The following is a 12,688-nucleotide window of genomic DNA, read 5'->3' on the forward strand; positions in this document are numbered from 1 at the left end:
CATTGCCTAACAATAGCCAAGATGACAAATGAGAACTGTTTTCAAGATTCCTTACAAAATGGGAAGGTGCATTTTTTAGTGTGGCAATCAGTTCATCAGTGCTCCTGCAAAAAAAATTAAAAGCTTGCTAAATCAAATTAATGCATATCAACCTATGAAATAATGCATGTTTTTGTTAGTTAATGCATCTTAAAAGGTTGTAATGCACATTTAACAATTCTAACTAATGTGTGAAACAGACTAAATAAAATGTCTAGAAATTAGAGAAAAAAATCCAAACATGACCCAAAAAATGAGCTAACATTTTGTTCATGCACAATCCTGTTATGTAGAGCAGGAATTTCTTTAGCAAGTAATCCAAGAAATTAATCTTCTTCAGGGTTGTGGGGTACTTCAGACTGCAATTTTTCATATCATACTAGGCTCATTTAAGACATTTTGAATCTGACTCTGTGCAGCTGAGTGTGTGGTGGTGGCCAAAAAAGCAAACAGGATGCTAGGAATTGTTAGGAAAGGGATGGTATGGTAAAAATACTATAATGCCTCCGTATCACTCCATGGTGTGACCACACCTTGAGTATTGTGTTCAGTTCTGGTCACCCTATCTGAAAAAGGTTCAAAAAAGAGCAACCAGAATGATAAAGGGGATGGAACTCCTCTCGTATGAGGAAAGGCTAAAGAGGTTAGGGCTCTTCAACTTGGAAAAGAGACTGATGAGCGTAGATATGATTGAGGTCTATAAAATCCTGAGTGGTGTAGAACGAGTACAAGTAAATCGATCTTTTACTTGTTCCAAAAGTACAAAGACTAGGGGGCACGAGAGGAAGTTACATGGAAATACTTTTAAAACAAATAGGAGGAAATATTTATTTCACTCAATGAATAGTTAAGCTCTGGAACTCTTTGCCGGAAGATGTGGTAACAGCGGTTAGCATATCTGGGTTTAAAAAAGGTTTGGACAAATTCCTGGAGGAAAAGTTCATAGTCTGCTATTGAGACAGACATGGGGATGCAACTGCTTGCCTTGGGATTTGTAGCATGGAATGTCACCACGATTTGGGTTTTTGTTAGGTACTTGTGACCTGGCTTGGCCACTGTTAGAAACAGTATACTGAGCTAGATGGACCATTGGTCTGACCTAGTATGGCTACTCTTATATTCTTATGAGATTAATCATTGGTCAAGCTGCTTCATCACTGGTAAAGCACTCATATCAAAATGACTGTGACTGCCAAAGGATAAGTGATTTTGTTCCAGTACAGGTATGTGACTGGACTGACCAGTCAAAATGTTAATGTTCTCAAGTTTATTGTGGGCAGCCCCCACTTTAGATAGGTCATAGAAGTAGGAATTGAGACATGCAGGTCAGTGCATCTCAAATCTCAAGAGTATTTTCGAACAGAATTTTCTGTCATAGAGCCTGTTCCAAAATATAGGAGAAATGAGTTGTTTATTCGCTGGGTGCATGCAGCATAAGGATCCATTTTAGCAATAAAAACATACCTGCTGATATTCAGCCAGTAGCAGACAGCATTTGTTTTGTGAAGGGGTGGTGATGGAAGGAGATAGGGAGATGCCCCACCAACAGATGGGGAGGAGAAAAAAGATGCCAGATCATAAGTGTTAGGGAGGGCAATGTCAGACCACGGGGAAGGGGGAGAGGAAGTTGGATGAGGAGCTGGGGAAGAGAGGAGGAGAAAAACTGGCCCCACAGGGGAGAGAGGGCGATATGCTGGGATGGGGGGGGGGGGGGGGGAGAAAAGATGGGATGTATGTGTGTGTGTGTGGGGGGGGGGGGGGGGTAGGGAGGGACAGATGGGGGAAAAAAACAAAATGAAAGATCTTTGCCAGACATATGTAGAGATGGAAAGGAAGAAGTGAAGAGAAGAGAGAAAAAAATGGCGAAGAAGACCTAGAAAAGAATTTAGGAAAAGATTGACATATGGAAAGTGGAAAAGAGACTGGGACCAGCCTAAGTAGAAAAATAAAATGCTCAGGTAACAGAGGTAGAAAAAAAATATTTTTATTTCATACTTTTTATGGACTAAGGTGCATTTTTTTCTGGTTTTGTATTTTGTGGAGTATTGGAGAAAGTACATTTCTGTTTCTCTTTTACCAGTATTTGCACTTTTTACAGAGTCTGGCTTTCTTAAGGGGATCTGTATTTCACTTTTTGTGTGTATGCTTTTTGTGGTTCCCTATTTTGTATCATGTGAGGGTCTGTCCATGTTAATTACATAAGTATTGCAATACTGGGACAGACTAAAGGTCTGCATGTGTGACTGAAATGACAGATTCTGTTAGCCTGTAGTGTCTTATTTTTTTATTACATTTGTACCCTGTGCTTTCCCACTCATGGCAGGCTCAATGTGGCTTACATGGGGCAATGGAGGGTTAAGTGACTTGCCAGAGTCACAAGGAGCTGCCTGTGCCTGAAGTTGGAATCAAACTCAGTTCCTCAGGACCAAAGTCCACCACCCTAACCACTAGGCCACTCCTCCTCCTGTGTAGGAATATTTAACAGTCCAGCTTGTTCCAGTTTTCCAGAAGCAGGTATATTGATGCGCTATAGTCCAGGGTAATATTTATAGAACTGTCTTTTCATAGGTGGGCTAGAGCTGTCATGTGTTAAGTTTTCTGTATATGTTTTGAGCATCTTTTTGCAGGGTTTTGTTTTATTTCGTAAGTGTCTGACAACGTACAACGTGCAGTGACGTCAGACTCAGAAGAAACTTTTGGCGCCAGCTTTACTGGAAGAAGAAATGAAAGGACCTCGGCTTGGCTGGCGGGGGTTGAGGGTCCCCCGCCAGCTGACGGAATTCTTTTAACGGCAGCCGGCAGCGGCAGGAGGACGCGGACCTCGGCTGGCGGGGGTTGGGGTCCCCCGCCAGCGAAGGTAGGCGACAACAACGGAGGGGGAGGGTTGGCAGCGGTAGGGGGGAGGGGGATCGGCAATGGCGGCGGCGGGGGGGCCTATAATGTGCCCCCTCACTCTGGCCCTGGCCCCCCCTACCACTGCAGTTCAGATACGCCCCTGAGTTGGACAAGGACTCAAAGGGTTTATTCTAAGCATTTTCTACTTTGCATACCAGGTGTTCAGTTTCCCCACTGAAAGCAGTGTGGTAGGGAGTCTAAGGGGGTCTTTTATTAAAGCTTAACTCAAATTATTTGCAGTAGGGCCCATCTTATTCCCATGGGCCCTGCTGCAGATAACTCGAGCTAAGCTTTAGTAAAAGACCTCCTAAGTTTTTTTCTATGATATCATGTCAAAACAAGAACTCTGCCCACATTGAGGACTAACAGGAAGGGGCATTGTCAGGTACAAAGGGTACTGATAAGGATTGATATTCAAAAGTGTTTAATCAGTCAGGAGCCTCTGAAAGTCTCCTCTGAGCATGCTGGGAGGGGATATTCAGTGGCACTTAACCAGGCAGAAGGCCTCTGAATAATATTTCTGACTGCTGTGGCACTGACTGGTTAGTGCTGAGGCGGCCCTGGGCAGAGTCAAGGCAAAGCTGAAATTTACCTGGTTAAGTGGAGATATTCATTCCATTAACCCGTTAGTGCCAAATGTTCCCATATGTGGGAACAAATATGGGACCATTGGGCACTAATGGGTTAACTGAGTAAGTAAGCAGATAAAGTTAGGCCAGCAAAAAGGCTACTGTAACTTTATGTTTTGGGCTATCCAGGCACCAGTCTGAATATTGATCGGTGCTTGGATAACTTCCAAGTATCCACTATTGACATGGATATTCAGTGCTGGTGTCTAGACAGGGAGTATCTGGGTTTAATTCAGCCTGCAGCTGTCAGTGACCGCTGACCACTGCAAGCAGAATATCAGCCAGGATGATTTTATGTTGTGTAGATTTGTTATAGGCTGTGATACCTTTTATTTGGCCAACAAAATAATATTTAAAAAATATTTTAATGCTTGAGCTCTTTTTTTCTGATGCTTTACAGTCTGCATTCCAGGTTCTTAAAAGAAATAGTGTTCTTACCGGTGTCACATTTGAATTTATTCTTACAGTCCAGCTCCTCTATGTTGCAAAGCTTCAATGGAATGCACCTGCGGGAATCAACCAGCTGCTCAGTGCAAGCCTGTCCCCCAAACTGAGAGGGTCGCAGCAGCGAACGGACACGAAACTAGAAAGCAAAGCAGGGACACAACTGAAATCTAAGTTTACTTCCAGTTTGAAGGTGTGGGACGAAAAATAAAATTCACTAGAGATGTGCATTTGCTAGCTTATTGCACCTTAAAAAATTTAGTTCACACTAAATTGATTTAACACATGGCAACCTATGAAGTAATGTATGTTAAATTAGTTTGCATGTTTTAAAAAAATTCTAATATATTGGGGGGTACGGGGTGGGAGTGGTAGTTTAGGGGAGTATAGAGATCACAGGGTCTATGAAGCTCAGAGTTCAGGGTTCCACTCTGTATTGTGAATATTATGATTTTGGTTGGGTATTATTGTGACTTGTGTTCCAGTTGAAAATTGTTATGGTTATTAAACTTCAATAAAAAAGTGAAAAAAAATTCTAACGTAGATAAAAAGTGGTGGAGAACAAAGCGTGTGTGATCATTTTTTGCTTGGGAAGTCTCTTACAGGTAGCACCGGTGGTTGGGAGGCGGGGCTAGTGGTTGGGAGGCAGAGCTAGTGCTGGGCAGACTTCTATGGTCTGTGCCCTGAAAATGGCAGATACAAATCAAGGTCAGCATATAAAGTAGCACATATGAGTTTATCTTGTCGGGCAGGCTGGATGGACCTTACAGGTCTTTCTCTGCCGTCATCTACTATGTTACTAACAGGCTTATTTTCGAAAGTGATTGCCAGCGATCTTCCGACATAAATCGGGAGATGGCCGGTGATCTCTCAAAAGTGGCAAAATCGAAAGCGGCATTTGTGACACCATCGCCGCTTTCTCGTCGCTGCACCGGTGAAAATTCAAGGGGGCGTGTCAGCGGCGAAGCGAAGGCGGGACATGGGCGGGCATGGGCGTGGCTACCAGATGGCCAGCTTTTGCAGATAATGGAAAAAAAAAGCGGCGTTAATCAGTATTTTGCCGGGTTTACTTGGGCCTTTAATTTTCACGACCAAGCCTAAAAAAGGTGCCCCAATTGACCAGATGACCACTGGAGGGAATGGGGGATGATCTCCCCATACTCCCCCAGTGGTCACCAACCCCCTCACACAATAAAAAAATAAAAATAAAAAACTTTATTGCCAGCCTGTATGCCAGCCTCAAATGTCATACCCAGCTCCCTGACAGCAGTATGCAAGTCCCTGGAGCAGTTTTTAATGGGTGCAGTGCACTTCAGGCAGGCAGAACCAGGTCCATCCCTCCCTACCTGTTACACTTGTGGTGCTAAGTGTTGAGCCCTCCAACCCCCCCCCCCCAAAACCCACTGTACCCACATGTAGGTGCCCTCCTTCACTTATAAGGGCTATGGTAATGGTGTAGAGTTGTGGGGAGTGGGTTTGGGGGGGATTTGGGGGGCTCAGCACCCAAGGTAAGGGAGCTATGTACCTGGGAGCTATTTGTGTATTTTTAAAAAAATGTTAGAGAAGTGCCTCCTAGGGTGCCTGGTTGGTGTCCTGGCATGTCAGGGGGACCAGTGCACTACAAATGCTGGCTCCTCCCATGACCAAATGCCTTGGATTTCGCCGGGTTTGAGATGGCCGGCATTTTTTTTCCATTATCGCTGAAAAACAAAACCGGCGATCTCAAACCTGGCGAACTCTGGTATTTGGCCGGGCTAAACCCCCTTCACCCCTTATCTGACCCATCCCCCACAACCCCAACCAACCCTCCAAAATGGGTACGTGGTTAACACTTCAAAAGTAAGTTGAAAATTCTTCAAAGGACCCCAAAGTTTCCTCCATCTGGGCATTCAGTTATGCCTCTTGGCAGTTAACTGCTCTATCCTATAAATATAACTCAATTTAGCCCTCCAGATGTGCACAGCAGGTGGCTCAACTCACTTTCAATAGGTTTCCAGTGTCAATTTAGCTGCATTGAGCAGGTGATGAACCACTCTGTTAAATAAGAACATACCCAGATCCCAGGGCACCCAATTCAGCCTCAATGGCAAGTAATCCTAAACTACTGAGTCTCTGCTGCCCTATTGTTGATCGAAACACGCTTTTTACTCTTTTCAAGGTGCTGAATGATTGTTCAGGTTGAGCCACAGATACTGATAGATTGCAAAATATGCATAAAGCAATATAGACATTTGGAAAGAGTGAGGACAGATTCAAACACTTTAATTTGTTCAATAGTTCAAGAGGCTCCATTGGGTCATTTCCAATATTGGCTGTGTGAAGTGCTTTTAAGTATTTTATTTCTTCCAACAATGCTGAAGAAGAAACATCAATGCTGTATTTGGTGCAAAATGTTTTAACCTTTTCTTCTATTTCTTCATCAGATAAAAGGAGATACATCCAAAGGAAGCTGAATGTTTCATGAAGTTTCACATACACTTCATATCGCACCATTATATTTGCAATAACACAATCAATCAAAACATAAATGACATTTTTTGAACCATTCTTCGTGATCAATTTCATTTATATATTCATCGGCCATTCTTTTTCTTTTCCTAATTCTAATTTGTGCAAATTCCGTGTTGAAACCTACATTTCCAGCAACCAGTTTGCTTTCTTTCAAAATGGCACTCCAATTTTCTCTAATAACTTTCAAGTTTGATACTAAGATCCGAATGTTTTTTATTTCAGTTTCTAATGAACATTTCTTTGCTTGCAACACTTTGTTGTGGTAATCTATTTCCGTCAAAATCTTAAGCCAGAGAGAGCACAAAGGGACACATTGAAATGATTTCAGATAGGTCTGCAGTCTGTCAATTTCAAATACGGTCTCAGGTCTAAGGTTTAGATTTTCCATTTCTTCAAGTGCATTCAAAATACCTGGCAGATGTGCAGCTATAAGATGTGTGCTTTCAACCCTTGCAGATCAACGGGTGTCTGACATTTTGTGCAATGAACCACTGATATTTTTCATAAGTATTTCCCATCTTTGAGGACATGAGGCGAATAGGGAATATAACTTTTCAACAACTCCAAAAAAATGTTACAACCTGAATACTGCTTTCTGCTGCATGGACTCCACACAAATTAAGACTGTGGCAATCACAAGGTGAAAACTCAGCCAACTGATTTATTCTTAATATGTGAACTTTAGCACCATTGTAAGCTCCACTTATGTTGCTACAATTGTTGTACCCCTGACCCCGACACTCGGAAATTGTAATCTTGTGTTTGCCGAGAAGTTCAATAATTAGATTGGCAATATCTTCACCAGTCTTTTTATTGCAGTTTACAAACTCAAGAAATCTCTCATCAATCTCATATAATCCAATTTCCTCCTTCCAAAGAACATATCTTAAGATGAAACTAGTTTGTTCTATGTGAGCATAACCGGGACTGGCATCAATAATGATAGAATAATATTTTGCCGAATATCTTTCCATTAAAATTGTTTTTCTAACATGATCAGCACAGCACTCAATAAACTCATTCTGTATGTTAGCTGATAGATAGTGAACTTGCATCCAAGAATGAGCTTCTTGTTGTGATTCTCTCAGTTTCTTGAGATGATGCTCTAAAAGAGAATCTTGGAGGGGCATAATCGAACACGAACGCCAATCTCCATGGGCATCTATGTCCGAGAATGGGTACGTGAAGGAGCAGGACAGACCGTATTTTTGAAAAAAATGGGCGCCCATCTTTGTTTTCGATAATACGGTTTGTGCCAGGCAAATGCATCGGATTTGTGTGGATTTGAGCTGGGCGGTTTCGTTTTTCAGCGATAATGGAAACTGAAGGCGCCCAGCTCAAAAACGAAAAAATCCAAGGCATTTGGTTGTGGGAGGGGCCAGGATTTGTAGTGCACTGGTCCTCTCACATGCCAGGACACCAACCGGGCACCCTAGGGGGCACTTGTAACAATAAAAAAAAAAAAAAGTAAAATACCTCCAAAGTCCATAGCTCCCATCCCTTGAGTGCTGAGCCCCCCAAATCCCCCCCCAAAACCCACTGCCCACAACTCTACACCATTATCATTGCACGTATGGCTGAAGGGTGGCACCTAGATGTGGGTACAGTGGGTTTTGTGGGCGGTTTGGAGTGCTCCCATTTACCACCACAAGTGTAACAGGTAGGGGGGATGGGCCTGGGTCCACCTGGCTGACGTCCACTGCACCCACTAACAACTGCTCCAGGGACCTGCATACTGCTGTGATGGAGCTAGGTATGGCATTTGAGGCTGGCATACAGGCTGGAAAAAAAAGTTGTTAGTTGTTTTTTTTTTGGTGGGAGGGGGTTAGTGACCACTGGGGTAGTCAGGGGTGGTCATCCCTGATTCCCTCCGGTGGTCATCTGGTCATTTAGGGCACTTTTTTGGGACTTGTTCGTGAATAAAAAGGGTCAAAAAAAGTGACACAAATTTGCGCTAAAAATGGCTTTCTTTTTTCGATTATCGGCCGAAGGCGCCCATCTCTCCTCGGCCGATAAACACGCCACAGTCCCGCCTTCACCACGCCTCCAACACGCCCCCGTCAACTTTGCCCATTTCTGCGACAGATTGCAGTTGAAGACGCCCAAAATTGGCTTTCGATTATACTGATTTGGGCACCTTTGCGAGATGGGCACCCATCTCCCGATTTGGGTCGAAATATGGGCACCCATCACTTTCGAAAATAAGGCCGATAGCGACTTAACAATTCCAGAATGGCAAGAAAATTTCCATTATTTGGATCTCCAATTACATTACTGACTCCTCTAAATGCTAAACCTCTCTCTGCTAAGAAAAATGTAACATCAAGAAGTCTCCAAAGTATCTGTTTCCACAAATACACTTTACTCTCTATACCTTTCACAAATGATGCTTGATATTTCAACTAGTTTTCAGACCAGATTCTAAATCAAAATATAAATAACATGCTATTATCCTCACTTATGAATCAAAATTTCTAGTAAACATGATCTATACAAAAAAAATCACATGGAGGAAAAAGCCTCAGCATAATACATGTAAGATCCACATCCAGTGAGGCACAGATGGAAGTTGTGGATCTGAACTCAGATTTCTGTAACTGTTGTCTTTGCAAATGACATGAGACCTAATGAATGCATTCAAAGGGCTACTCTATAATTGGGCACCAGGATTTATATGCCAGTTCTATGGCTGATGTAACTGAGATTACACATAGTTGTGCAGGTGTTGGGTTACATTAATATTCTATAGGAGAATCTAGGCATCCAGATGCCAGTATAGAATAGGATCGCGTCACCACACAGCATCAGGACGTTTAAAAGAAGGTTCCCACCTCTAGAATTGCTTCTACCCATTGCCATGTATCCAACATGTGACCTGCCCATTTTACATAAAACATTGAGATAGGAACTGAGAGATGCAGACTGAGACATTAACTAGTCCTCTAGTAATTTACAAAAGGCTCTGTCAAATGTGGAGCCTTTAGTAAAATACATAGACAGATGAGTCAAATACTCATGTATTTCCAGCATGCACAGCAGGAGCAGTCATTTCAGAAAAAGCAATAATGACTATAGACTATAAGCCATGCCTAAAATAAGGAGCCAATCATATGCCCATAAATACAGAATAGCTGCACTTACACATGTAATTGGTGCCAGTGCCATTAATTGGCTATTACCTGCATAAGCACTTGGCACTATTCTATGAACTTTGCATGCAGATGCACTTTGCATAGCACAAAACTGCAAGTGGGCTGTAATTGTGGATGAAGCGAGGGCATGTCACGGACATGTTGCTATTTCATGTATGTAATGTATAGAATATTAAAATGGCATATAATGTGTGTGTGTGTGGGGGGGGGGGGAGGGGGGCAGCGGGACACTGCTGAGAACCAGTCTTTCTTTTTAAGTCAGTACATAAGAAAATGGCAATAGAAAATTTATCATAAAAACTCCAATTCTTCTGGTTTGTCTGCTCTCTCCTCCTGTCCTCTGTGACCTGTGTTGTGTCCTGATTGGGACTCGAGTCTCGAGGAGGAGTTGGGTTCGGGGTTGGGAGACTGTCTGGATTATAATAATCTGATTCCAGCCCTAGTGCTCTGCAGTGTACTGTGCTAGCAGTGGACACCGACCGCGACCGGATATGTGGTGGAGTGGAGGAGCAGGCTGTCGCAGTGCACTGAGCGCAGGAGAGGAGCCATTCAGCCAGGGAGGAAGTACTTTACCTGCGCTGCACTGTGACAGCCAGGGCCCGGCCGTACACTGCAGCATGCACCACTAGAAAGAGAGGCAAGAAACCAGAAGGATGACAAAAGAGTAGGAGTGGTGGACCTGCAGCGGCGGTGTAACAGCGCAACGCGTGTTAACACAATAAGGAAACATTGCACTGCAAGCAGCTTTCTGCCTGCTCTACCACCCACTGCCACTGAACTTTTATAAAGCAAACTTGCAATTTTATTCAGTGCAGGGGCAGTGCAGCACCGGGACCCCTTTGAGGCCAGGCCTGGGGAATTTTGCCCCTCCACCCCACCCGCTTTTGCGGCCCTGGTGTTGAAATCACCTCTTCTCTGTCTTGAGGAAGTATGGCTAAACTTAGAGGTGTGATAATGGTCATTCTAATGAAATTTATTGTCTGTATCAGCACCAAAAGTGATTTTTCGTGATTTATTAGGAAACCCAGATCGGTGAGGAGTCGAATCGTCTTTTCTAAAGAGAGGTTCAGTTGAGCTGGGGATGATGCCATGACAAACAAGTCATCCAAATATGGGAAGATGAACAGCCCGTTTGTGTAGAAAAGCTACCAAGGCCACTACAAATTTGGTGAAGACTCGTGGAGCCGCCGAAAGGCCAAAAGGAAGAACCTTGTATTGGTAGTAAAGGGAGGTTATTGAAAATCTTAAATATTGCCTGAATGCTGGGCTAATTGGTATATACAGGCATACAGGATCCTTGAGATCCAAAGAAGCTAATCAACAGTCTGAGCAGAAGTGGTAGAATGGTGTGTAGAGTTTTCATCCTGAACGTTTCTTTGACCAGATAGTTGAGATCATGGAAATCCAATATGGTTCTCATGCCTCCTTTTTTTGGAATGAGAAAGTATCAGGAATAAAAGCTCTTGTTGAACTGACAGGGTTCCAGTTCTTCTATTGTGTCCGCAAATAGACGATGTTCTATTTCTTCTTGCAATTGTACTAGCTTGTAAGTCGGGATTGTGTGGGTTCGAGGAATGTTGGTCATAAGTACATAAGTATTGCCATACTGGGACAGACCAAAGGTCCATCAAGTCCAGCATCCTGTTTCCAACAGTGGCCAATCAAGGTCCATGATTTCCGTTGAAAATTGAGATGGTAACCTGCTTTTATGATGTTAAGAATCCAGGCATCTGTCGTGATTGATATCCAATGGTTGTAAAAATAAGCAATGCAACCCCTCCCCCCCTCCCCCATACACACACACTGCTAAATTGGGTTGTGGTAGCATGTCAAAAGCTATTTGCTGATTTTGAATTCTGAGCTTGTTGAGACTTTTGTGCCTTAATTTCTTTTGTGTTACATTGTCCCTGATTGGAACGTTACTGACAAGATAATCACTGTGAAGAATAGGATTTTTTATACGGATATTGTTTCCTGGGGTTATGTTCTCTCTTTGAATTGTAGGAAAATGATTTTTTTATCTGTTTTAGACTGTTCTATGTTGTCTTCAAGTGCGTCAAGGGTTGTGCAGTCATCCTTTATACTGTCAATAATCTCCTTGACTTTTCAACAAAGAGTGAGTTGCCCAAACATGATGTGTCTGCCACTTTTTCGTGGACATCATTCTGGAGCATTGATGCCTTCAACAAAGCCAGTTTTCTGGATGCAGTGGCCACTGCTGGATCATCTTGAGAAAGAATTTGGGATACTTACAGGCTCATTTTTGAAAGAGAAGGACGCCCATCTTTCGCCACAATTCGGAAGATGGGAGTCCTTCCCACAGGGTCACCCAAATCAGTATAATCGAAAGCCAATTTTCCATAACTGCTTTTCCGTCGCAGGGACGACCAAAGTTCATGGGGGCATATCGGAGGCATAGCAAAGGTGGGACTTGGGCGTGCCTAACACATGGGACATCATTCTGGAGCATTGATGCCTTCAACAAAGCCAGTTTTCTGGATGCAGTGGCCACTGCTGGATCATCTTCAGAAAGAATTTGGGATAATTACAGGCTCATTTTCAAAAGAGAAGGACGCCCATCTTTCGACACAAATCGGAAGATGGGCGTCCTTCCCACAGGGTCACCCAAATCAGTATAATCAAAAGCTGATTTTGGGCATCCATAACTGCTTTCTGTCGCAGGGATGACCAAAGTTCACGGGGGCATGTCGGAGGCATAGCGAAGGCGGGACTTGGACATGCCTTAACCCATAATGGAAAGAAAAGGGCGTCCCTGACGAGCACTTGGACGACTTGACCTGGTCGTGTTTTTCTTATGACCAAGACACAAAAAAGTGCCCAAACTGACCAGATGACCACCGGAGAGAATCGGGGATGACCTCCCCTTCCTCCCCCAGTGGTCACTAACCCCTCCCACCCTCAAAAAACATCTTTAAAAATATGTTGTGCCAGCCTCTATGCCAGCCTCAATGTCATATTCAGGTCCATTGCAGCAGTATGCAGGTCCCTGGAGCAGTT

The 12,688-nt window shown here is 43.4% G+C and overlaps 1 protein-coding gene across 1 annotated transcript in view; it reads right to left on the reverse strand.

Moving 5' to 3' along the window:
* The window catches only part of C6 (complement C6), a 126,857-nt gene that overhangs the window by 91,986 nt on the left and 22,183 nt on the right, over positions 1-12,688 (reverse strand). The window contains exon 4 of the mRNA XM_030193083.1: positions 4,002-4,146. Coding sequence (XP_030048943.1) covers positions 4,002-4,146 — 145 coding nt within the window. The remainder of the gene's footprint in view (positions 1-4,001; positions 4,147-12,688) is intronic.

This window comes from Microcaecilia unicolor, chromosome 2 (assembly GCF_901765095.1).
Source record: "Microcaecilia unicolor chromosome 2, aMicUni1.1, whole genome shotgun sequence".
NCBI lineage: Eukaryota > Metazoa > Chordata > Amphibia > Gymnophiona > Siphonopidae > Microcaecilia > Microcaecilia unicolor.